Below are 23,816 nucleotides of genomic sequence, written 5' to 3'. Positions count from 1 at the left end.
ATTGTGTATTGCAACATTTTTAATGATGTCTCCAGTACTAATGAGCAGATCTCTGATTTTGGACCCAAAAACAAAAGAAAAAGAAGTCAAAGAAAAAGAGACGACGTAGAAGAAAAGTCAGCTAACAGCTTCACGGCACGGAGAGCTGAAGAAAACCAAAGAGTGCAGAGTAAACATGGCTACTATTATTTAAGACTCTTCAATAGTTCAGATTTATACAGATGTTACAGCAGATGTTTCCACTATCGAGACTGAAGCTGAGTTTTTAAAAACAGTCGATTAGCGGCCTCGTCTTTGTCTTCACCAACATCTCTTAGTCTCTCTTTCACAAACTTTCTCCTCACACGTCTCGTTATGTGGAATGATTTTTGTATATTCAGGAATGTCCTATGAGTGGGTTTAAGGGAAAAGCACACGGAATGATAATTATCCTGCAGCTTTGAATTGTTCAAACGTCATCTAGATGGAGTTTTTCTGATGTGCATAATGTGATTTCACTCTTATTTAAAATGTGCTCTGACATTTATTTATTATCCACTATGAATGTTAATATCAATACAGTCAACATCAGCAGAGGTGATATGATGCCTTCATCTCCTGTAAGAGGGCTTAGTTGGAAGTGCTTCACCAGTGAATTGCATATAACAGAACTCGATCAGACTTAAAAAAAAAAAAAAAACACACCCGCCCATCCTGACCAGGAAAGAAGAGAGAAAGGATTAACAGCCTGAAGCGTCCTGATTGGCTGAAGTGCTTGTGTCCTACGGGACTTCTATTTCCCGTGTTGGCTATTCTACAAGTTAAATTTAGCTAAGTATTATCCTGATGGATATGAAATATCACACAGAGCATCGCAGCTGTTGGCAAAACTCGGGAATGTTTTTTTGGAAAGTGCTCACAGGCAAAATCATTGGAACAATAAGCTGCTCCCTGCTGATTGGCTGGAGGATTTGCTCCAGAGAGTAAAAAGCGAGCAGACCTCTCATTGGCTGATGGAAGGGACAGCTTAAGCTGTGATTGGCTGATAAAATGACAGGGGGGAGGGAGATATAAACGCATGAGGTCCAAATCTCAGTCTACAGTGCGAGAGTTAGCTGGTGGGGCGGTGGATCAGTCAGGAAGGCAATTTGCAAAAAAAGGGGCATGGGGATGGTGTGGAGGAGGAGCGGCAAGTTTGACATGATGCCCCCTTTCTATCCGGCGATTTCTGTACATGTGGTGACGAGCTTCTTGCCATCCCAGATGGTCTTGAACTGCTCGGGAACAGGGAACTCCGACTGAGAAAGGAAAAAGAGAGAGAGAGAAGGCAACGAGTCAAACAAGCTGCACGTCCACAAAACCCCCGTTCCTCACGTACAGAACATTTCCACCACCAAGCTGCAAGAGGACGCCATTACACATCTCACAGGACTGTTAACGTCCGGCACACAGAACGTCTTTCAGGACAAACGATTATATGATTATACGATTATAGAGCATAAATGAAGCGCCTCTTTATCCCCAGACAGCTTCGTGTGAGGCGTGATGTCACAGATCCTGCAGACCATTCCCAGCTCAAACTTTAAAAACATCTCATTAAGATTTGACGGCCGAGAACGAAGCTCTCAAAACGTGTTGAAAAAGGTCACTCACAAAGTCGCCGTCGTCGCCTTTGGGTACCAGGATGTTCATCTCTGAGCTCTTGGCGCTGATGATCTCACAGCTCAGGGAGTCTTTGCTCAGGTACACGTGGCACCCGTCCGTCTTGTTGATGGAGATGGTGGGGACTTTACCCAGGACCTGCAGAGAGAGACGACAACATGACGTGACGGTTTCTCAAACTGATCAGCTTTCAATCATGGAAAAGAAAAATCTGCAAAACTCTGTACTCTTAGTAATATTACTGTTTGATGTCTTTAAGCTTGCAGGTGTGCATCATCTACACTCACATCTAACAGGCAAGTGTTTATACTTCATTCTTAGCTTGAGTGAGGTCTTTAGTTAGCGAGGACTTTTTTTTTGTGAGGTCTTTAGAATTTAAAAAAAGCATCAGCAAAGACAGAAACTGAGGAGTAATGGGACGGCAGTGATCACTCGCTGCGCCTCGTCTGTCTCACCTGAACCTTCACGTCCTTGCAGTTGATGATCTCTACGGTGCCCACGACGTCGTCGAACACCAGGCCCATTTTCTTACAGTTGTCTGACGGAGAGAGACGAGCGTGTGTTCAGGTGAACAGAGACGCATGCAGACGTGATATTTGCATTTTAGAAGCAGCATGAGCAGGTGGAGCAGAGTCCTCTGATCCACCTGGATCCTGTGCAGCGTATGAGCCATCATTTATTTTTCAGCTAGCACATCAACAAGATGTTTTTTTTTTTTTTTTTAACTTATTTTTTTAATCTTCATGAACACTCAAAAACGAAGGCACGTGGAGATAAAAATGATCGTTTGTTGTTTTCCTGATTAGTTTAGATAAATCTATGGATGCTTCCAAACATGTTTGTTTGACAGATAATCACAGTCAAGCATCCCGTGTTGACAGGTTTGCTTGCAGCCTTTTCCTTTCACAGATGATTCTCTTACCTAGGATGATGGAGTTGAGTTTGCCCTTGACCGTCAGGGTGCTCTTGTTACACTTGAAAGCGTAAACCACCTGTTTGAGCTCGGTCTTTTCGATCACCAGGCCTTGAGCGTCCTCATGGTTTTCCTGCAGAACGACAGAAACAGAACATCGAGAAAACGGTCTCAGTTCATCCTGCCTTTTACTTTTCAACTGAAACATCAAACTGTACTAAAGTAAAGGACACCAAACCTTTCAAACTGCATTTATATAAAAAAACATTTCAACAGTTTCTTGGGTTTGGTCCAACTGGGATTTCTCAGCTAACTTTTTATATGACTGAACGAAGAACGCACCACTTTCCACTTCTTCCCGTCCAGCTCCAACACCGGGGGCAGCGTGCGGGTGGGGGCGGCAGACGCGGCAGGTCGGGGACTCGGGGAGGCGAAAGGTTTGGGCCCACTGCGTACGGCACCCTGACCCCTCAGACCAGGATTCTTGTGGGTCTTCTGGTCGTCGCTGACGTGCTTCAGACCTGGAGAGTTTAAGAACAGATAATATTACAGAGACGTCTTGAGAAACTTTCTTCCAGGTTACATGTTTGTTCTGACTGCTCCATCACTACATTCAGCAGGGAAGGTCAAACACCGTCCTTTACTCCTGATATCTGATACGACTGTTAAAGTACGTATGGTCGTACAGGATGAACCGTGGCCGGATTCATGCTTTCAGTACAGGCCTGGAAATACAGCTGTGGTTCTGGGACTGGATAGTTAAATTCGAGCACTCATTCAGAGCACGTACCGCTGGTGATTTCAGACCCTTTGTTGAGAGCGGCGAACAAAGCATTGCGAGGGTCACCGCTTGAGTTGCCACCGCCGCCGCCGCCACCACCACTGGAGACGCCAAAGTCTGCTGGGGGAGGAGGTCCGGGAGGAGGTGGGGGAGGACAACCAGCAGGGCCACTGGGGGGAGCTGCAGAGGCCGAAGCTACGGGACCCTGTCAATCACAATCCCACATCAGTTATTTCACTAAAAGGTGTGAGAAAACAAACCTCTGATATTCACTCCCTCTCCTGTGATTTAACTTGTGAACGATCTCTTTGGAGGGGGAAACTGAGATGTGACTTCTCTGCAGACTCACGCTGTGGCTCCAGCTCAGCCCGGTGGTGTGGTGCTGTTTGACGTACGTCTGCAGGTCAGTCCAGATGAGGAGATAAGCCTTCACCCAGTCCACGTGCGTCTTGTCCCTGTGAGGACGAGATGGAACTTTTTTCATTCAAAACGTCGGCATTAAAAGTTTCTTCTCATCTCGATGATGTTTTTAAAGCCTCTCCACTCGTCTCTGCGTCCAACAAGGAAACAGCCAGTGAACTCGGACAGGAACCGAAGAGTTACAAGTGAAATAGAACATTTTAACAAAAAAGAGCGAGCCAGTCTGAGTGAAAAAAAAAGTGTCATGAAGACATCTTTGACATTAAAAAAAACCCAGCTGACTTTTGGCGCTCATTAGCGTTCCTGCTCTCTGTGCTCCTCTGATCCAGCTTCCTCTCTCCATCATTCAGGATCCAGCACCAAACCTGCTGCCTCCTCTCTCCCTCTCTCTCTCCCCCCAAACACACCGGGACTGTCCCGACCTGCCACACTTCCAAACTGTGATCAAAAATTTTAATCGTTAATCTTGCTTTTCCAGTTTTGTCTGAATATTACTCAGTAAAAGTGTTTTCGTTTATTCTTCTTTTAACCTTTTAAAACCAGCTGAACAGATCTAACCCCCGGTCACATCTGTGTTTGGATAGTTTACTCTCTGCAGAGAAGGGAGGAGGTTTTCTATTTAAACAACAACTTCCACCTTCTAAGTGGTCCATCTCTCCAGTCTGCTCGTCAACATAAAGATTCAGAGCCTGACACACAGGAAGTCCAGCAGCAGCCGGCGTGCTGACTCATAAAAAAAATGAGGTTTAAAAAAAGGAGCCAGGAGGAAGCAAAGATGGAGGATAGATGTGCTGAGCAAACTACTTTTTTTTTTTTTTTTTTAAATGTTAACATCTCCAAAAACAGAGAAGATTTAAAAGGACACGTTAAAGTGGTCTTTGACAGAAGGACACGACGGTGCACTTACTTGTCCTTGTAGTCCTTGAGCACACGGTTGGTGTAGAACATGGCGGCGTCCTGCATCTCTTTAAGGTATGGAACCGGTTTAGGAGCCTGGGACAAGAAGACGAAGACGACGACAGGTCATTTAGATGTTACTCAAGTTGTTCATCCGCTTTGACTTCTTGTTGAGAGATTTAAAAGTCTGGAGGTAATTCAATAAGCTGATAGAAAATAAATACAAATAAAAGCACGTGAAGAAGAACCAACTCTCTCGAAATACTTCAAGGTTCACCTGAAAGCTAAAATATGTTTACGTAATCTCAAGGACTTTAAGCACGTCCTGACCTTGAAACCTCTGAGCTTTTTAAAAAATTTTTTTAGACTTTTAATTAACTCCATACAATATTTTAAAGCCACAGCAAAACAGGCGGTCATCTTGACACAACATACCAACTGGATACAGGAATATTTCACTTATTAGAGAGGAAGGAGGAGTCTGCTCTTTGGACTCAAATCAAGCATTCAAACATAAATCCATCCTCTTCTCCTCCTCTGAGCAAGAGAGCGAGAGATTCCCCCAGATGAAAAACTAATTCTTATAAAAAGGAGGCTGAGATTAGAATGAGATCTCCAACATACAAGTAATGACTGCATCCATTATGTGGTGTTTGAAAACGGATGTATTATTCATGAGGATCAAACAAAGAGTTAACTCTCTCAGACGGTAACAGTGCTGCTCTGTTCAGCAGACACTGATGACAGAGTGGCTTCGTTTCCGGCGTTTACACACCATTTCACCCTCACACATATCAAAGCACCCGTTCCCCCAGACTCACCACGGCGACCCATCCGAGCGCCGGCACGCTCTCGCTCACGGCCGACAGGTGGTTGAAAAGCTTGGATGTGCGGTTCTGCTCACGGAACGTCTGCACCTGCTCCACCACTTTGCACACGGGCTCCAGGAGGGTCTTCAGAACGCCCTGAAAGGACGACAAAGATCACATCAACGGGACGCGTCCAAGGTCGGACCTGGGACCGACGCGAGGACTGTGGCCACAAGGGGGCGCAATATTCAGTGGCTGAGCTAAACTGATGCCCCAACACGGTAAAAAGATCAGGCGGTGGATTTTTAGGATCGTTTCTTTAAGTAAAAAAAGTTACATTATTTTTCTTTTTAACTTGAAAAAATGAAGTTTCAGATTTGCACTGAAACCAATGATGCAAACGTGTGTGTGTGTGTGTGTGTGTGTGTGTGCGGTGTGGTGTGTGTGACTCACATCAGCGGGCTTCTGGCAGGAGGAAGCTTTGACGAGGACTTGTCTCCCGGCGGCGAAGCCCTGCTTTATCATTTCTGCCTGGAAGGAGAGATACGACCCGCAGGATGTGGTCACATGACAGAGCGTGAGGTCACTGCTTGGGGGCTTTTAACTCCACTATTTCGTCCAATTTTGCATTTTAGACTCACATGTTTCTGGACGTCGCCCCCTATCTGCTGGCTGAGGGACACGTACTGGGCCACAGGGCCGCTGACGATCACGTCAAAGGCTTCGACGTACGCAGATACAGCTACGAACGAGAGAAGAGACATCAAGTCAGCATCAGATCTATTATGGAGTCTCCAACATGAGGGTGAAACACTTTATCTGCATCATTGGTGTTTATTTGGTCCGTTCAGCTCAAATGAAAAACATGATAAGCGGTGCCTGTGGCTTAGTGGTTAGCATGTCCCATGAGGCAGTTCAAGTTTGAATCCAACCTGTGGCTCCTTTGCCAACTGTCATTCCCCCTCTCTGATTTCCATCGCTATCCAAAGTCCTTTCTTTCCAATAATTTTTTTTTTTTTTTTTTACTTCACCCTTTTCAAACACAAACCTGTTATTGAAGGAGTCTCTACAGAATGCACGTTTGTTCTGTTTGTCAATATATTTTTTGTTATTCTGAAAAAGTCTGAAATAATAAAGAACGGAAACATGGAGTTTGTTCCATGATATTTTTTTCTCTTTACCTCCTCCTGAAACATCTCCACCAGCGCTGCCTCCAGGCCCCGCCATGGACTCCACACGGCCCACCGCCAGCTCCAGCCGCTGCACCAGGCTCGCCAACTGATCCATCGCTGTGAGGTGGGAAGACACACGTCATTCACAATCCCTCCTCTGTGTGTATGTGTGTGTGTGTGTGTGTGTGTGTGTGTGCGCGTGTGTGAGAGCAGCATTTTAAAATCTGAAACATTTTCTGGAGAAAAAAAAGTCTGAAAATACTCCAATGGAAGTTTAAGTCCTTAAAGATGCAGAAATAACATTGTGTGAAAAGTACTGGAAGCGTCCAGAACTTCATCTCCTCCTCTAGCTAACGCATCATGACGGTTCTCAAACCACTCCCAACAATCGTCCATCCCCGTTTGCACGCTCGCGCCAGATTTAGCGTCGACCAAAATGCCCTCGAGGAGGTCGCGAGAGCGGCTACTTAAATCCTCCGCTGCTCTGTCGAACATCCGGGTGTAGCACGCGTTTCAATGGTCGTCATGGGAGACGCTCTGCAGGCTACATCCGCGTTCTGACGTCATCCTCAAAGACGTTAAATCAGCGGTGTCACACAGGTGTAATTATTATAAAAAAAATTATAAAAAACTATCTAATTATAAAAAATTATTAAAAATTAAAAATTATAAATCAGGATCAGTGTCGTGTTTACAGGGAGTTACAAAAACTAATCTTATAAACTTCAGATGTTCAAAGACATTGTGTGAGGATTTTGACGAGTCTGCCTTCTTGTGTCATTATTTGAGTGATATAAAATCACTGTTCTGTGAAGTCCCCGTTTCCGTGCCTGTGAGGAGAATATTAATAAGCTCCACATTGACGAAGGGTCAGACGGAGTTCACTCAAATGAGGAGTGGATCATTTTTTAATAAGCAGCAGCCATCATTTCCCCCACTTCCTGTTTGTCCCTCTTATTAAGAGTGTATTCTTTTCTTATTACTCTTCTGCACGCCCTAATTGGGGGATTGCATTTCTCCTGGGACATAATGTGAAGAAATCACAGCAATTAAAAAAAAATGAGCTGCTTTGGTAGAACAACAACAAGCAGCAGCGCTCTGGATGCTGGTTCAGTTTTGACCTCGTTTTATTCCTGTGAGGCCGATGAGTGAAGCCGTCAACAGCAGCTTGGTTGTTTCAGTAAGTCGCACGTTTTCAGCTGAATATCCTGAAGTTGATTCACATCACTGTGTCCTCTGAAGAATACGCAATGTGAAGAATTATTTAAATAAAAGTTGACATGAGAAAAACACGGTGATCTAGGGCTGCTGCTAACACAACAATCAAAGGTCACAACAACAAAATAAACTTTAACATGTTTCTCTAGTCTGTCGACAAACCGCCTAATAATGTGAAACGTCCTCTCCGTCTTTTGTCTGCTCCACTTTTCAGAAACTGTGCGCTCAAACAGGCCGTTTGGAGATGCTCCCTTTGTGACATCACAAAGGGAACCTCCCTCGGGTGGGTGACACTCCCACCGCGAGGTTGAGCTAGTCACTAAAGTTCTTATAAAACGTGTCTTTCACAGACGACGTCCTCCAGAAGTAAACAACATTTTCCCACCTGGCCTTCTCATTAAAAGTCCTCGTACCTCAAGAGAGGTTCAGCAACCCGACGAAGACGAAGCAAACGAAGAAAGACTCAGAAGAAGGCTGGATGTTTGACACAGGTCAGGACTTGTCGAGTTAAAGTGTGCAGATCATTCCTTGTTGCGGACGACTCTGCACTGACCTGTCCCGCTATCCCAACTATGTCGTTCCCAGATTCTCCTTCACAACACGAGTCGGAAGAAAGAAAAAAACATCCTCTCTGCAGTCAGTGGGCCAACGCGTTAACTGATTCTCCTACCTTACCCTTTTAAGAAAGAGATTAACAAACTTAATCCGAGTCTAGCATAATCTTACACACACATAAAGCTGAAGAGAGGGAGGCTGACGTTACATAAGACAGCTGTAACCTGACACCGCCTTCGTCTCCAACAGGCTCAGGTACTTACACCTGGCTCACAGTGAAAAACAGGCCACTCTCACTGATGAAGACGAACCTGCTGCCACCGTCTCACTTTCTCCACAAAGCCACTCGCTGGACCAACATTCATACACAACTTCCTGGTTAGAAATAACAAGCTAATTTTTTGTTGTTTTCTTGTTTGGATGATGAAGAGAAGTCAAAACTTCAGTTTAAACCTGGTGCCTCAATATTGAGCTTTTTTTGCTTCATCTTTAAACAGACATTTTAATTCAAATCAGGATTACTAAACAGTGGCCTGCTTGCGTTTTCGCATCATTTCACTTTTTGGAAAAAAAAAACCTTTTGGTTGTCCCTTTATCAAAAATTAAGTGACACAAAATAATAAAAGGTCACAGACATTGACAACACATTTCATGTATAGCTCTGTAGTGTGAGAACGTCCTCATGAGTGTGCAGACAGTCGTACCTTCACTTCAACATGAGGGATGCAAACACTTTACTTCACTGCACTAAAAGATGACTAACAAACTCACAGAGATATTTATTTCACCTTTTGGTGCAAAATGCCAACACTGATAACACGAGTCACAGTACTGTTCACTTATCAGACCAGAAAGCTTCTCATTTAACAACATGTTCCCCTGATTTCATGTTAAAGTGTCATTGTGTTTGTTTATATAGTGACAATAAAGAGTTTATCTAATATCCTTTAGGGTCAGTGTCTTACAGGTGCACGCGTTGAGGAAGCCCGTCTTTGACTGGATCCAAAAAGAACTTCAGGAGAACTTTTTTTTTTTTTTTTTTTTTTTAAAGTCTCCCTCTCAGAGAAGTTGTTTTTAAAGTTTCTGGATTTCAATAAATCTGTACAAATGTCCCAACAAGCGGGGCTTGATGTTTTCTTACCAGGCATAAACACAAGTAAGAGCGCCTTGTTTTTGGGGCTTAGTAATTCCTCCACAAGACGCAGGGATAAAATTAGATAAAAAGCAGGACACACACCCCGACTACCCTCCTTGACCTACATGCATACATGTCCAGGGCTGCTGCAGCATTTACGGTTTACCTGCAGATACCAGAGTTCAACTGGTCTCAACCGTCATGACTCACCAGCAGAGCAGGAAGGGAGTGGTCCCTTTAGGTGTTTGAGGGAGTGACAGACACAAAACAAGCTGTGAAAATGTTGGAGTCGGGGATATCACAGCCTGTACTCGCTTCAAAAACATGAATAAACTTCTTCCTGTCTAAACCCCTGGTTGAACTTGGCCGTTTCCTTTCAACAACGTTTAACTTTAGTGCACTTAAGGAAAACGTATCTGAATAAACACGACGTACGTTCAGGCCAAAACGCTGAGCTTCAGGGAAACTCCACTGCCCAGAAACACAACTTTCCAGAGACATGAGTCACAGTACGTGACAGTGCCTCTCATAACATTTTCCCTAGATTATCCTTTAAGACCTAAAAAAAGAAAAAAAGAAGGCAAGACATGCAAAACTGGAACGGAGTAACCGGAGTGGGAGAAACATGGATTAGTCCTGCACATTTAAAAGTGAACAGGGATATTTCCTGTAGTCGACAAAACCTCCAAAACAAACAATGAATTCACCCGGCTAACAAATACTGACTGCACAAGAGCCCCAGTGGATATATGCATCATTTATTTAGCCCTATTTGAGTATTAAAAAACTAATTAAAATGGGGTATAGTACAATTAGGAGAATTTCAAATATTGGTTAAATGATAATCCTGCAAATGGTAAATCATCTTGCATACTTTGCACATAAACCATATTTGTGTTGACAGCAACAAAAAATAGAAGTAAATGTTAATCTATTTTTGTTTGCTTTTTTTTTTTAATAATGTCCCCTCCCTCCCCCCGTAGATGCAACTCACATCTGTGATCATTTAATATAGGTTTAACTTCAATATGCATATCCATGCCCAGTGCTTTCAGATGCACACTTGTGCAGAAATGCACCATCAGCATGCAGGCCAGTGAACTGGGTTAGGCCTGTGTGAGGGGACAAAAAGAGAGCAGCCTTTTCCTTTTAATCTTTTCTGCACATGACAAGAGTAAAGTAATTTATTGTCAATGTAAGGAGGAGGCAGTGGGCCGCAGCTACAGAGCCGTAAAGACAGCCCGTTCTCTGGTGTGCTCAAAAGCTCAGAGAAATCAAGTTCAAGCCGCCGATTGTTAATAAGATCACCTCTGATCAATCAGGATGCTAACCAGGCTAAAGTCGCTAGCGGAGCCGGTGAGGTGTTCCGAGGAATTCTGCACCCCGAGCAATTTGATTCCCACAATAGACAATACACATTAAATACCGTTTAAACAACGGGGCGCCGATGAGGACTTTTTGCACACAAGTTGTAATATTTTTTTAAATTACGATGACTTCTTTTGGGACTCGTTTCCAATAAATGAGGACACGTTTAATATGAGTCAAAATCCCATCTGGAACTCTTTATTGCAGAGCTGGATCATTGAATACTTTAATGTGTCATATATTTCATCCCTGTTGTCGAGTGCCTTGCTGTGTCTCTCGGCATTTCCTGGATTCACACACACACCCCTCCCTGTGTTAGCTAATATTGCTTCAGTCTGCAAGAAAGAAAAAAGAAGTTGCCACATATAGCAGAAGTCAGAGGAGATTTAAGCTTCAATAGGTGTGTGTCGATGAGGGCTTAAGCGTCAGATTTCGCTGCTATCAGTGACCTAAACCTCAGTTAGCCGGGTGTGTTTTTGTGTTAGCATCACACCGATATTAATAAATTATTTCTGAATGATTGGACGCCGCGGCGAGCAGGAAGCGGCGGCGACGCGCTGTTTGTCTTCCTCGCTGAATCTTTTTGACGCTACAGCGGAAAAAACATTTTCACCTGCGACGAACAACGAGATCAGCAACAGCTGCGTGTAAGCTTACCTGCTAAACTGGTCAAGCAGTGATTCGGTATTGAAAAATCTCGCCGTGTGTGCAGTGTGCAGGCTCGCAGGGCAGACTAGGCTTCGTCTCTTTTCTTCCTGTATGTCGGTGAATTTACCCAGCTGTCACCGCGCCGCGTTTCCGCCCTTGTTCGCGCAACTAATTCCTTTCCCATATAAGGAGTGCGACTGTGAGAGAGGCGGAGGGCAGCGAAATAAAGGAGTGGGGGGAAATGAAGAAGCAACTGTTTTTCCTTCCTTTTTATGATGTAAATACAGTATATAGTTCATATATACGGATGCTATATGTGGCTGATTCGACATCATGCTGTTTAAATAGAGCTCCGTTTAATGCAGAGAAAAGTTATTAATAATGTAAAACATGCGTGTTACATAATTACTGCTCTGTGCAACTCCTCCATGCTGCATGTGTCTTGTTGTCTATCATGCTTCAACATGTTTGCAGAGAATTTGTGGTATCCACTGCAAGAAAGCGTACTATTACTAAAGAGGAGATTGAGATGCTGCATGCAGTTTAATAAATAAATAAAAGGAGTCACTCATGCAGAAGATGAATGTAAGATGAGGCGTGCAAAGATGAAGCAGGGGTCTGCCTTTTCCATCACTCTGACTGCAGGGAGACACCGCAGAGGATTATCCACAGGTGGGACAAAATATGATGCAAAACAACAGAAAGCAAAGAAAGATGTTAATTAATTGCAATTAACTATTTACAGCTGCCGGCCCTACTGTTTTTATGTTACACTGTTGGGTTTGTCTGCACACTTTGAGAGGCAAATGATGATCAGCGCGACTGTGGCTCAGAGAGTAGAGGCGGTTGTCTTCTACCTGGAAGGTCGGTGGTCCAATCCCCAGCTCCTGCAGCTTCGTGTCCGATGTGTCCTTTGGCAAGACACTTAACCCCAAGTTGCTCCTGCTGCTTAATCAGTGGCGTATGAATGGCACAATGCCAAGTGCACAATGGCAATAGCTACCTCTGATGCTCTGCTGTCTATGTTTGTGAATGTGAGGAGGTGTGACCTGCAGTGTAAAAGTACTTTGAGTAGTCAGAAGACTAGAAAAGCACTTTACAAGTAAATGCTTCAGGTGTGCTAGAAGTGAACTTACAGCCAGTTGGAGGAGGAAGCACTAAATAGGCCAAACATCAGGATCTATTTCAAATCTACATTTCCTATTGTTGAACTTTTGACAGCTTTCTACTTCCTCCTTCATTTCTCATTTCACTGACCTCTGCTCCCATCATGAGGTGGAATGACATGACCTTCATTAAGTGTTACGGACACCATCATCTTACACATCGAGTCAATGGAGCATCAAAGGACAAACACCCAGCTCAATGAACGCATAAAAGTCAATGAGAAGTCAAACTATGGTGGCTCATGCTAGAGTCATAACAAAGTGCAATAATATAATTTGCACCCCAGGATCTCTTTGTTAACTAGGTGTGAAATACAGCAGAAGTTAGCGCTCAGATTTTAAAAATAAGGCCATTACAGTAAATGTAGGTCACGTTTTTCATGAAGTATTGACTGTAGTGCACGTGCATTTAGTTGCATTACAAACGATCTTCATGAATAAGGATACACTGCCATTTTTAGCATCCATGTAGACTATTTTCTTTATCATGGTTCTTTAAATACAAATTTACAAATCTGTTTTTATAGCCAATCGTAGGTTATTCCCCAATTAAGGCTCCAAAACTCAAACTTCAGGATCCCGCTTGTGTGTAAACAAATCTAAATAAATCTTTTGTAAGGTCTCAGAGGCTTTAAAATACACCAGGATGTAGGAAGGAGGGTCCAGTTTTTACTGGGACACTTGATCCGAGCATTAACTGGATTTAGCCAGATCATTTTAAAACAACAGACTTCACTCTCGTAAAAATCAAGAACTCAAATGTTTTATTTGCCTTTACAGATTATCCAGTTGCATCAAGTGTGGTCACACAAAATGTAAGGGAAGGGGCTAATCCTTCACTAAGACCTTTTCTAAAAACATTTTTAAATTAAACTCTCTTCATTTAACAGTTTCTCACCGTTTTCTCTGCCTGCCTTCACAGTGGACTCCGTCAGAGCCGGGGTCAGTTCACATCTTTAAATCCCAAAAGTGATTGGAAAAGTTGCGCTTGTAACAGAAGAACTGCAAAGATTCATGTTCATCAATCAAGTACAGAGCGATCAATGTAATTGTATTTCTAACTGTGAGGAAAAAGGTGTAAAAAGAAACGAGAAATAAGAATAATCAACATCAAGTAATTGCATTAGGTAATATCCTACGATGTGCAAATAACAAGGGAAGAATGTGTCATTCTAAGGAAGAGTTCGGATGATATTTCAATGAATTGGCACTTGGGTTCACTTGGTTTTAAATTTGTTTTAAAGTTGGCAAAAATTTGGACAGATAAATTCATAAAATCTTAAGAAAACAAATGTTTGTATGTTGTAGGAATCTCTCTGCCTCTGCTGGATGTACACCGCTTGCTTTGACTGACATCAGCATGAGATGACTTCTTATTTTCACACAAATGTTTCAAATGATTGCTTATTTCACACAGGCTGCAGGTTGAACCGTGTCAAAGGCATACCCACCTTTTTTTTAACATTCAACAACCAAAAGGAAAAGTGACTTACAGACTAGTTTCACATGAAAAGCAATCAGGCTGAAATGTTGCATGGAAAAGTCGGGTGGTTCAATTTTTCCCTCAGTGCAGACTGGTCAGGAAACACCAGCCGCTGCTTCAGATACGGATAAAAAAAAAAAAAAAAAAAAAAAGAAGTTGAACAGGTGCAGCTTTCTCTCTCTCTTCTGTCGTTACTGTATCCAGTGGGTCATCATGCATTTACCACAAACACCCCTCCTTTAGATCAAACATTTTTTGGATCTCAATTGGCAGAAAGAAAATTAAATCTTGGTCAGTCTGGATACAATTCATGTTCATCCACTATGTTATCTTCCTGATTCCTCGTATATCTTTTATCCTGATGTTTTAACTATTCCCTTTTTTAACCAAGTTCAGCTAACTGAATTTTTGACTATCCTGTTAGAAGCCAAATCGATCAATAACAATCAGCGTGTGCTTCATCATTCAAGACTACAGGGATGTAACAGTGACGTCCTCTGCATAAAATCCAGACTCAAACATGCCCTCTCCTTACAAATAAAAAAAAAAAAAAAAAAATCAAGGAGTTGTCATAGTCTATACATTTATGACGTCGTGAACTCCTGTGTTTATGGCTGAACCGTCTCCACTCTCCTTTTCCAACAAACAAGAGAGAAACTGAGACCTGGAGCTGCAGGCATTAAATCAAAGTGCATCAGCTTGAATCACAGCCTAAAAAAGTCGTGTGAGGAAATAAAAAGAAAACATACAGTGTTCTTCATGTTTCAAGCCGTCAATGAATATCAAGGCGAGAGAGCAAACGATGTCCAGTACATCCAGTTTCTTGTGCTGCGAGCGTCTCCTCCTCACGTCGCCTCCTGTGAGACCAAACTCATCGAGGTTGTTGATTCCAGTGTTTACAGGCTTCAGAATGACAGCATGGTGTGGGTTTTTTTTTTTTTTTTTTTTTTTTAAATAAAATTTTACCTGTGACCGCGACTCTCCCGTTGGTTTATAACAGAATTAAAAACATACAAAGTGATCTGAAGAAACACACCACACATACACCCATCATACAAACATGCAGGCCGTCATTCCAGCATCAAATTGCACCAGAAAATGCAATCTGTCACTCTGCATGCACCTTTTTTTTTTGTTGTTGTTGTTTTCAGAGCTGTTCAAAGCTATGTTTTGGTTCAAGTCACCATGTGTAGCAGATTAGTTAAAGAGTTAATCGGTATCAACACGGCAGTGTTTGGTAGCATCACGTTGACCTGAAACTGTGACAACGACGTCTCTGTGCGCCTGCATGCGTGTCTACAAAGAGGCAAGGTGTGAGCGTGACGGGTGGCTGGTCGCTGAAGCAGAGAGCGCCATCAGGAAGAGGGGCGACAGTACATTCTTTATGTCTCTGTGTTAAATAAAAGGAGTTATCTTTTTCTTTTTTTCTTGACTATTCAAAACACAGTGCTCACCCCCTAATCTTCAGCAAACTTGTGTTTTCTTCCCTCCGTATAGGCTCAGTGTGGGAGCAGGGTCGTGTCAGTACAGTGGCGTTTGAGGGACATCATGTTTCCAGCATGTTCGTCCTCTCCTTCTTCTCCTCCTAAATCCCGGTACACAAAGTTCGTCTCCACGGGTGAGAGGTGTGAGGTTTTTTTCTCGTCGACGAGCAACAGGCAGAGTGAGGAGGTGCGTGTGTGTGTGCGCGTGTGTGAGCGTGTGAGGGTGTGTGTGTGAGTGAGGGCAGCGGCAAGGCTCCCCCCTTCCTCCCTCGCTATAGCAGCTCGTCTCTCTGCTTTTTGCCTCTCACGGGACCCTGGCCGTTCCTCAGGGAGCCATTCTGGGGCCTCAGGAGATGCCCGCGCTCCTGCTCTGTCCACGGGACCCCGCCATGCCCGTCGTCGCTGTCCAGGTCTGAGTCCGAGTGCATGAGGGCGGAGGAGGTGGGAGCGGGGACTGGCTTCAAGCGGACTGCAAAGAAGGTGATCGAAGGAGTATAATGTCAAAAACAAGAAAATGGTAACCATGGAAACAGGTTTTATTCTAAATGTTAAATTCACAACATCCTCAAACAATCTCAGCCCCTCACTCCAATAACAAACACTTTACTTTGATTCCACTAAAAGGGACCAATTTGTGAACTTTTCATTTGGACTTCAACATGTGTGGAACAGAACTCCGGTTCAAAAACACTCCCACATGTGAGGAGTGAAGATCAGCAGGACGCAGTGTGTGTGTGTGTGTGTGTGTGTGTGTGTGTGTCACTGTGTAAGTAAGTAAGTAAGTAAGTAAAATTTATTTATATAGCACTTTTCACAGGCAGGGGCCACAAAGTGCTTCACAAACAGGGTTTAAATCATCACAAGCAACAAACAGACAGTACAGAGACCATAGCAGCCCTAAAAGAGACCAACCAAAAGCCTGGACAAATAAAAACGTCCCCAGTTTACTCTTGAAAGTGTCGGAGTCACATTGAACGAGTATCCAATAGGCCAACGTGGATTGACGTCTCGGAGGTAGTGTCCGTGTTGCGGAGCGGGACTGGACGAAGGCACATCCAGCGGTCACGTGAGCTCCAGCTGGTCCACGCTGGAAAAGCCGGCATAAACACGGAAGTAGGCGATGGCGATGAAAACCCCTGACCATGGCTCCAGCACTGTGAAGGGTCCAGGACAGTTGTTGAAGCGCGGGCAGGCGGCAGCGAGGACACGCTGGCGCACATATCGAGGAGAGGAATCCGGCGCAGGAACCGAGCGTGGTCCCGGCAGCCAAAGACGACGGAGCCCCCGGCAGCCGCAGCACACCCTCGCCTCACTTGGATACCGGACCGAGAGCCTCTTCTTCTGGATCTCCTGGATCTCCTGCGGGTCCTTCCCGGCACCCGATACAGCATCAAGCAGTCCTGTGAGTCGGGATCGACCCCAAACGGAGGCAGAAATGCCCGTTTGTAACGGTCACCAGGCATGAAACATGTCCTCCAATGACTCTTTGATACGAAATAAAGAGTCCCGATCATAGGTTAGTAAAGCCAGGACACTTCCATTTGTCATCTGGGCTGCTAAGATCACATATAGTGAAACAATAATCATCAATAATCTACAAAACAGAGAGCGAACCGTATGTGTGTGTGTGTCACTGTGTGTGTATCACCTGCTCGAGGTGGTTGGAGCTCCAGACTGTCTTGCTCATCAGCTTCCAGCATTTTGTACCTGCTTTTGCTTCTTCGCACTTTGCTTTTTCGCCTATCAAGGAAAAAATGAAGCCAAACAGAATTCATCAGTAAGAGCTGATACAAAAACAGAGAATTATAATAATGCTGTGCTGATGGTTGTCAAAGGCAAAATAACTAAATTAAATTAACTTCAGCAGTTTGTCTCAGTTTAACTTGATCCTAATACTTTTCATTCAAAGCTTTTTTTTTTTTTTTACATCTTATGTTAAAAAACCCAAATCAGAACAATATTTGATACTTTGCTCACCTGTTGCAGCAACACACCATCCCCCAGATAAGCGTTGCTATAGCAACCACAATCATAAAGGACGCTATAGTCACATAGAGAACACTCCACTCTGAAAAACAACACATGACTGTGTAATGAGCAACATGGAAGGTAGGAGAACCGGATCATGCCGGGGGAACTCATGGCACGATATCATTGGATACCACACGATACAAACGTGACATGTGTCCAATGAGATGATTGATATATTGAAAGAAGATTTATTTCGTAAGCTTCACAGAGAAGAGTCATGAAGAAGTGACGCGGTGAGTCAAACTGACAGAAAAATAACCTATTTGAAGTCAGTACATCAACATATGGCCATATAAATATTCTATCTGCATGACTGCATGGGGAGCTCTGGGCCACATGAACTCAGTTGTAGAGCACGGGGAAAAAAAGAAGAAGAAAACAAGTCATCTCACCACAGTTGCTTTCAGCGTCTCCAAGCTGAGCTCTGATGAAATTCTCCATCCAGAACGGGTGGCAGACGCAGCGCCTGGTGAAGGACTCACACTCCCCGTGACCCGAGCAGTTTAACTGGCAGACTGAAGGAAAACAGCAGAGAGGGTGACGCAGATTAAAGTAGAGCTTAAATTCAGTCTGCTGAAACACACTATACTGTGTAGCATACTCACATTAAACAACATACACCTACATACTTTTGAGTTCAAATAAACATCCAAAAAAGAAAAAAAGATCTACATTAGTGTGTACAGCAACATGTGCTTAAAATCCAAAAATCTTAAAATCTAAGGTGTGCTGGTAGTCGAGCGGTTAGCGTGTGCACCACAATCCGACCTCAGGCTCCTTTCCTGCAGGTCAGGTGTCCCTTACAAACTAAATCCATCTGATACTCACTGACTGTGTCCACTCGTTGGGCCTTAAAGATGAGGAAGTCATTCTTCTGTTTGCGCAGTTTGTTGCGAAGACTGAGTGCAACGCTGTGGCCTGACAGAGGGGGGCGCCCTGGCCCGCCGGACACCAGGAAGACCAAACGGGTACTTTGGATGAAGAGAGACAAAAAAAAAAAAATGCTTTGAGCGTTAAAATCAGGTTGGGGTGTTAAAAAAAAAAAAAAAAGGGTTTTGAGGATGAAATGTGTGAAAACATGCAGCAGAGAGTTCTCTCACCTGTGCTCATTAAACGCACTGATGTCTCGCACAATGATGTCGCTGTCGAGCACGCCCAGTAAGACCCCGACCTGGCGTAGCAGCATGTCTCGCTGACGCTGGGAAACTTGGGACACAGCGATCTCTAGCACCAACTCCACCAGGTCGTGCGCCCATACGTCTAAAAGCAGGAAGAGAAAAACAGACGGGAGAGAAAGATGAAAGAGGTCGATTGTAGGATCCATCTGACACTGAACTCTGGGAAAGAGGCCAGAGCGCCAAGCGAAGGATTAGTTTCTGGCAGGGTTCGAGTCTGTTCACCGTGTGTTGCAAAGTGACCTGCTCAACCTTCTGCTGTTGGCTGTCGACTCTCTGGCTGTGATGAAACCACTTTTTATTGCACAGACGTGTTTAAAGGGAGAGATGACATCGAATGTGTCTTCGGAGATGTCAGGTGTTTTCACTCTACCTGGTTTGACCTCCACCGTGCCGCTGTCGATGCTCGTCTGTCCTTTGCTGTCAGTTACAGTCAGGGTGAAGCTGTACTTCCCCTCCACCAGGTTCCCGAGAAACAGCACTGCCTGGTGGTCAGAGTTGTTCAGTACATCCTGTTTAAGAGAAGAAAAAAAACATGTTTGAAGGTGTCACACAACGGTTATTAGTCAAAGCATTGATTCATCAGCCCGTCTCACCCCAGCTGCAGGACTGCTGTCATCTCTGGTCCACAGGTATCCAACTCCACCTTTGTCATCAGTGGAGTGCGACCCGTCTAGAGAGGCGGTCCTGACAGGCAGAGTGATGGCCGGACTGGAAACCACATGAGCGACGGGAGGCTGGTCCACTTCTGGTAAACACAAAACATTAAGAAAGAGATGAACTCAGACAAGTCGACGTTGTATTCTTAAAGAGGGAAACAACGCTGCTGCAGGCGCTTTCAGGGAAGGTGGTGAAAATATATATATATATATATACATCAATCTCTAGGAAGTGTATAAATCCAGTAAGACCTTTTTTAGGTGAGTGGATTGTGACAATTTTGGAAATATTTGAAATGGGAGTTTTGACTTTGAGGATCAAAAATAAGGAATTCAATCATATTTGCAATAAATGGATGAAATGTAAAACTTGAACACAAGCACGATCTGCATCATAGATTGTACATGTTCATCATACACAGATCTCAAAACATCAATAATCCTCACCTGCCCGGCTTCAATCCCTGCCTGTTATTTCACTGAACAGAAGGGGATTATCCCCACACACACACACACACACACACACACACACACACACACACACACACACACACACACACACACACACACACACACACACACACACACACACACACACACACACACACACACACACACACACACACACACACACACACACACACACACACACACACACACACACACACACACACACACACACACACACACACACCTTCTCTGACGATGACAGAGACCATGTCGCTACTTTGCAGGTTTCTCTCATCCGTCACGGTCAGGGTGAACTCGTACGTGCCGACCTCGAGGCCCGTCACCGTGGCAACAGCACTGTCTGCATTCTCAATCTTCACACCGTCGGGACCCCTGGTGTAAAAAAAAAAAAAAACAGACGGACAGAAACGGAGAGCATGAGAGATCCTTCACCGCACCAGGAAATATCAAACCTGACGACAGTGATGGACGTGCTGTAATGGAGCTGGTTTTCACAACGGAGCTTTTCGAACTGACTGAGAAAGTCTACTTGGCACTGACTTGGTTTGTATCCAGTGGTAGGTGGCGATCTTCTGGTCGTCACTGCTCTTGCTGCCATCCAGCGTGGTCCGGTCGACAGGCAGAGTCAGCTCTTTCTCTGGTCCAGCGTCTGCTACCGGTGGCTTATTGTTTTCTTTAGAACAGAGAGAGCGAGAGAGAGAGAGAGGCACCAGGATGAGGAAATTAAAAACGCCTGACACACAGATGGAGTTCAAAGTGAATTATCCAGTAAGGCCCTGTGTCCATCTAGCATCTTTATTCAGTTCTCAGTTTGGCAGCAGAAAGCAGCCGTCTGGATGAAAAGTGCAGCGCCCTGTGTCTTTATTACAAAGATTGAGAATCGTTCAACTTGTCAGAGAGGCGCTCTTTTCACAATATATGACACCGTATTTTAACCTCCTACAACCACGTCCTCTTTGCTCCGTGTCTGCTGGGGTAAAAAATGTAAAACATGCAGTAAAAAGTGACGGAGCAGTGTCGGTCATAGAGCGGCCCCTCGGTGGACTCGGGGTCTGAGAGCATCTGATTAAAAACCAGCTGGCTTTTTCTCAAGCATTTCAGAACTCCAACATTTGACCGTCTCTGACCTTGCAGGCAGATTTGTGTTCACAAAGCAGCTCCTGTTCAAACAAACACTTCGAGACGGCCACACCGGCGTGTGTTTGCCGAACACACACTGCTTATCAGATGGAACGTGCACGTGCACCCACCTTTACCTCCGTTCACAGCGCTGTAAATGTGTGAGCAGAGTTTAGGTATGCAAATACAATTTTTTGAATCGGCAGCTTTAAAACATCAGAGAGGGTAAACGATGAGCTCTTAACTATTCATGTGTGGATTTGTATTAAGATCTTTAGAGGATCTTTAAGTGCACACTGCTAAACAAACACCTAAAACCACAAGTCAATCATTTCTAAAAATAATGAGTGATAGCTGGAAGTAGCTGTAATTCAGGCCAGCTGCAGCTGATGCAACAAGCACTCCTCTCAGAGATCAAGTGTGCACAGGTTGGCGTGCACGGACTTTGTTTAGCCGTCTACCTGGTTGCACAATAACGGTGACCTGGGCGGTGTCCTGCTGTCCAGACGAGTCGGTCACCGTCAGCTGGAAAGTGTAGTCTCCTTCCTGCATGGCCGACAGCTGCAGGATCGGAGTCCGTACGCCCTACAAAATACAAAAGAAGAAAAAGACGTCTCTCTTAACCTCTACTCTTCAAAATGAAAGTGAAACATGAGAATCTGTAATACGCCTGAGGGTCTCACCTGCATCTCCACCACCTTGTCCTTGCTCTCAGGGCTCAGGGACCACTCATAGGACAGAGAATCGTGGTCGTCGGTGCTTTGGTTGCCGTATAGAGAGATGGAGTTGCGCGGCAGCTGGATGACCTGGATTGAGTTCGAGGAAACGCAGCGTATCGGTGAGAAGGAACTTGGAAAATAAAACCCGTTTTCTGCAAAGTCATGCGGACAGGAAATGTTTCAAACCTTGTTCGGGCCTGTGTTGGCGAAAGGCCGGTAGTCCTTGGCTTTGTTGACTGAGAGGCTGGCCTGTGTCGAGTCTTTGGCTCCGTCTGAGTCTGTCACTGTCAAGCTGAGAGAAGACATTCGTTACAAACAAGTTCAGCCTGTCCTCAGAATTACAAACCATTCACCTAAACAGACCATGAAATCACAACTCTGACTTATTGTTACCTCAGTAAAGTGACATTTTCAGCTTTTCTCCAGATATGCATCTTGTCAAGATGTATTATTCATGACAAGACAAACTGTTTTTAACAAATTAGACCCAGTATTCAGGATGCTAAAGCAGAACCAGTCTTCTTCAATAATAAGCTGCCCATCTAAAACTTCTTAAACTGAAATAATCTCCCCCCTCTCTAAAGGACATCGGAGGTCCCCTTGTACCTGAAGGTGTAGTTCCCAGGCACCAGACTAGTAAGGGTGAGGACGGGGGTGTCAGCAGAGACCTTCTCCTCCCTCAGCGGTCCTTTCACCTCCTCCCAGTGCCACGCCACCACCTTGTCATCGTCTGTGCTCTCTGTAGGGAGAAAAATGGCCTTAAAATGTCTGTACGTGTGTGTGTGTGTGTGTGTGTGTGTGTGTTTCTCATGCGGGAAACTCACGGCTGCCGTCTATGACCGTGGAGCTGGTTGGCAGGGAGATCTCCTGGTACTTTGGGGAAACCACGGCAACAGGAGGCTTGTTTACCCGCGGCTCTGTCAGGTGGAAAACAAGAAATTAACTCGCCTGCTGAGCTGTAAATGAGCCGAAGCTTGTGCACAGTTTGCACTAGTCAGCAGCTACCTCCTCAGCAGAAGTCACAAGCATGCCTGTGTGTGGGAGGAAAGCTGCCTCATCCCCCCCAGCAATAAGATTCAAGTTCAGCTCTGTGAAAACCAGGCCAGACTGAGGATTCAAATCGGGATGATTCCACGTTATACAATCTGATCAACAGGAAAGAAAACGGCACTAATGATGAGACACCACTGTCTGACAACCTTCAGTTAGACGCTGTTAATATGAACAAGCTAATTACTACAAACATGGAAATGTGATCTCACATCATCAACATCAAAAGCTTGCTGCACTTTCAGGAAAATCCACGACTGGAAGAAGCTGATCAATTTTAAGGCCCTGCGTCGTCTGTTCGTTAAAAACTCATCAAACTCAAACTCTTCCCCATGCCATCAAACTCTCCTGAGGCATGTCCCCTGCAGGCTCCGACACATCACACACGTCCAATCCAGTCAATTTTATGTAAATAGACTCAGTCTTATACCACACACACACATCACAAAGATGCCTAAAGGAGCTCTATAGTTTATACAGCAGGAGACTTTCACACCCTTAAACCCGGATTAAGATAAAGAAAAGCTCCAGAAAAAAAAAAGAAGAGAAAAACTGAAGCCAGAAATAAAAATGAAAAGGAAGAGTGACAGAAGATGGATCCATGTTTGAGAGAAAGAAATGCATGAAGAAGATGTGCAGAGAATATCAACAAATTGGGGGAAACAAAATCAGTTTTCACAAGCAAGAAGACACTTCTCCTTTAAGTAATTACCTGGTTAAATTAAAAAAATAAAACATTATGTACATACTGCCATCAGCATTAAAAACCTCCAAATACACTAAACTAACATTGTGCAGAAGCAGCTGCATGTGCTAGTTGCTAATCTTCATGAACTTTTGTTTCTGATCCATATTCATACATTTTTTACTGTCATCATTTCTCAGGATATTGTCTTAAGTTT

At 44.3% G+C, this 23,816-nt stretch overlaps 2 protein-coding genes across 5 annotated transcripts in view; both read right to left on the bottom strand.

Moving 5' to 3' along the window:
- Position 1: 1 nt before the first annotated feature.
- Positions 2 to 23,816, bottom strand: part of cap1 (CAP, adenylate cyclase-associated protein 1 (yeast)) — a 24,668-nt gene continuing 853 nt past the window's right edge. Inside the window, exons 2-14 of one of the 2 annotated variants that reach the window (XM_079368432.1) lie at positions 11,567 to 11,599; positions 6,643 to 6,750; positions 6,103 to 6,203; positions 5,915 to 5,992; positions 5,474 to 5,617; positions 4,663 to 4,748; positions 3,685 to 3,790; positions 3,345 to 3,540; positions 2,897 to 3,075; positions 2,564 to 2,687; positions 2,097 to 2,179; positions 1,633 to 1,779; positions 2 to 1,277 (exon numbers count right to left, since the gene is read on the bottom strand). In XM_079368432.1, the coding sequence (XP_079224558.1) occupies positions 1,194 to 1,277; positions 1,633 to 1,779; positions 2,097 to 2,179; positions 2,564 to 2,687; positions 2,897 to 3,075; positions 3,345 to 3,540; positions 3,685 to 3,790; positions 4,663 to 4,748; positions 5,474 to 5,617; positions 5,915 to 5,992; positions 6,103 to 6,203; positions 6,643 to 6,748 (1,434 nt within the window). In that variant the 5' untranslated portion in view covers positions 6,749 to 6,750; positions 11,567 to 11,599 and the 3' untranslated portion in view covers positions 2 to 1,193. Of the gene's footprint in view, positions 1,278 to 1,632; positions 1,780 to 2,096; positions 2,180 to 2,563; positions 2,688 to 2,896; positions 3,076 to 3,344; positions 3,541 to 3,684; positions 3,791 to 4,662; positions 4,749 to 5,473; positions 5,618 to 5,914; positions 5,993 to 6,102; positions 6,204 to 6,642; positions 6,751 to 6,895; positions 6,998 to 11,566; positions 11,600 to 23,816 lie in introns of those variants that run through there. The other variant, XM_079368431.1, reaches the window with a different exon arrangement.
- Positions 13,471 to 23,816, bottom strand: part of kiaa0319l (KIAA0319-like) — a 22,228-nt gene continuing 11,882 nt past the window's right edge. For all 3 annotated transcript variants that reach the window (XM_079368419.1, XM_079368417.1, XM_079368418.1), the window contains 15 exons: positions 22,689 to 22,781; positions 22,471 to 22,603; positions 22,051 to 22,156; positions 21,829 to 21,951; positions 21,607 to 21,730; positions 20,567 to 20,699; positions 20,250 to 20,398; positions 19,493 to 19,644; positions 19,270 to 19,408; positions 18,822 to 18,981; positions 18,550 to 18,692; positions 18,114 to 18,236; positions 17,668 to 17,758; positions 17,339 to 17,430; positions 13,471 to 16,159 (listed from right to left, as the gene is read on the bottom strand). In XM_079368419.1, the coding sequence (XP_079224545.1) occupies positions 15,963 to 16,159; positions 17,339 to 17,430; positions 17,668 to 17,758; positions 18,114 to 18,236; positions 18,550 to 18,692; positions 18,822 to 18,981; positions 19,270 to 19,408; positions 19,493 to 19,644; positions 20,250 to 20,398; positions 20,567 to 20,699; positions 21,607 to 21,730; positions 21,829 to 21,951; positions 22,051 to 22,156; positions 22,471 to 22,603; positions 22,689 to 22,781 (1,958 nt within the window). In that variant the 3' untranslated portion in view covers positions 13,471 to 15,962. The remainder of the gene's footprint in view (positions 16,160 to 17,338; positions 17,431 to 17,667; positions 17,759 to 18,113; positions 18,237 to 18,549; positions 18,693 to 18,821; positions 18,982 to 19,269; positions 19,409 to 19,492; positions 19,645 to 20,249; positions 20,399 to 20,566; positions 20,700 to 21,606; positions 21,731 to 21,828; positions 21,952 to 22,050; positions 22,157 to 22,470; positions 22,604 to 22,688; positions 22,782 to 23,816) is intronic.

Source organism: Symphodus melops, assembly GCF_947650265.1.
Source record: "Symphodus melops genome assembly, chromosome: 18".
NCBI classification, from domain to species: Eukaryota; Metazoa; Chordata; class Actinopteri; order Labriformes; family Labridae; genus Symphodus; species Symphodus melops.
This window is presented reverse-complemented; position numbering and strand designations above follow the sequence as displayed.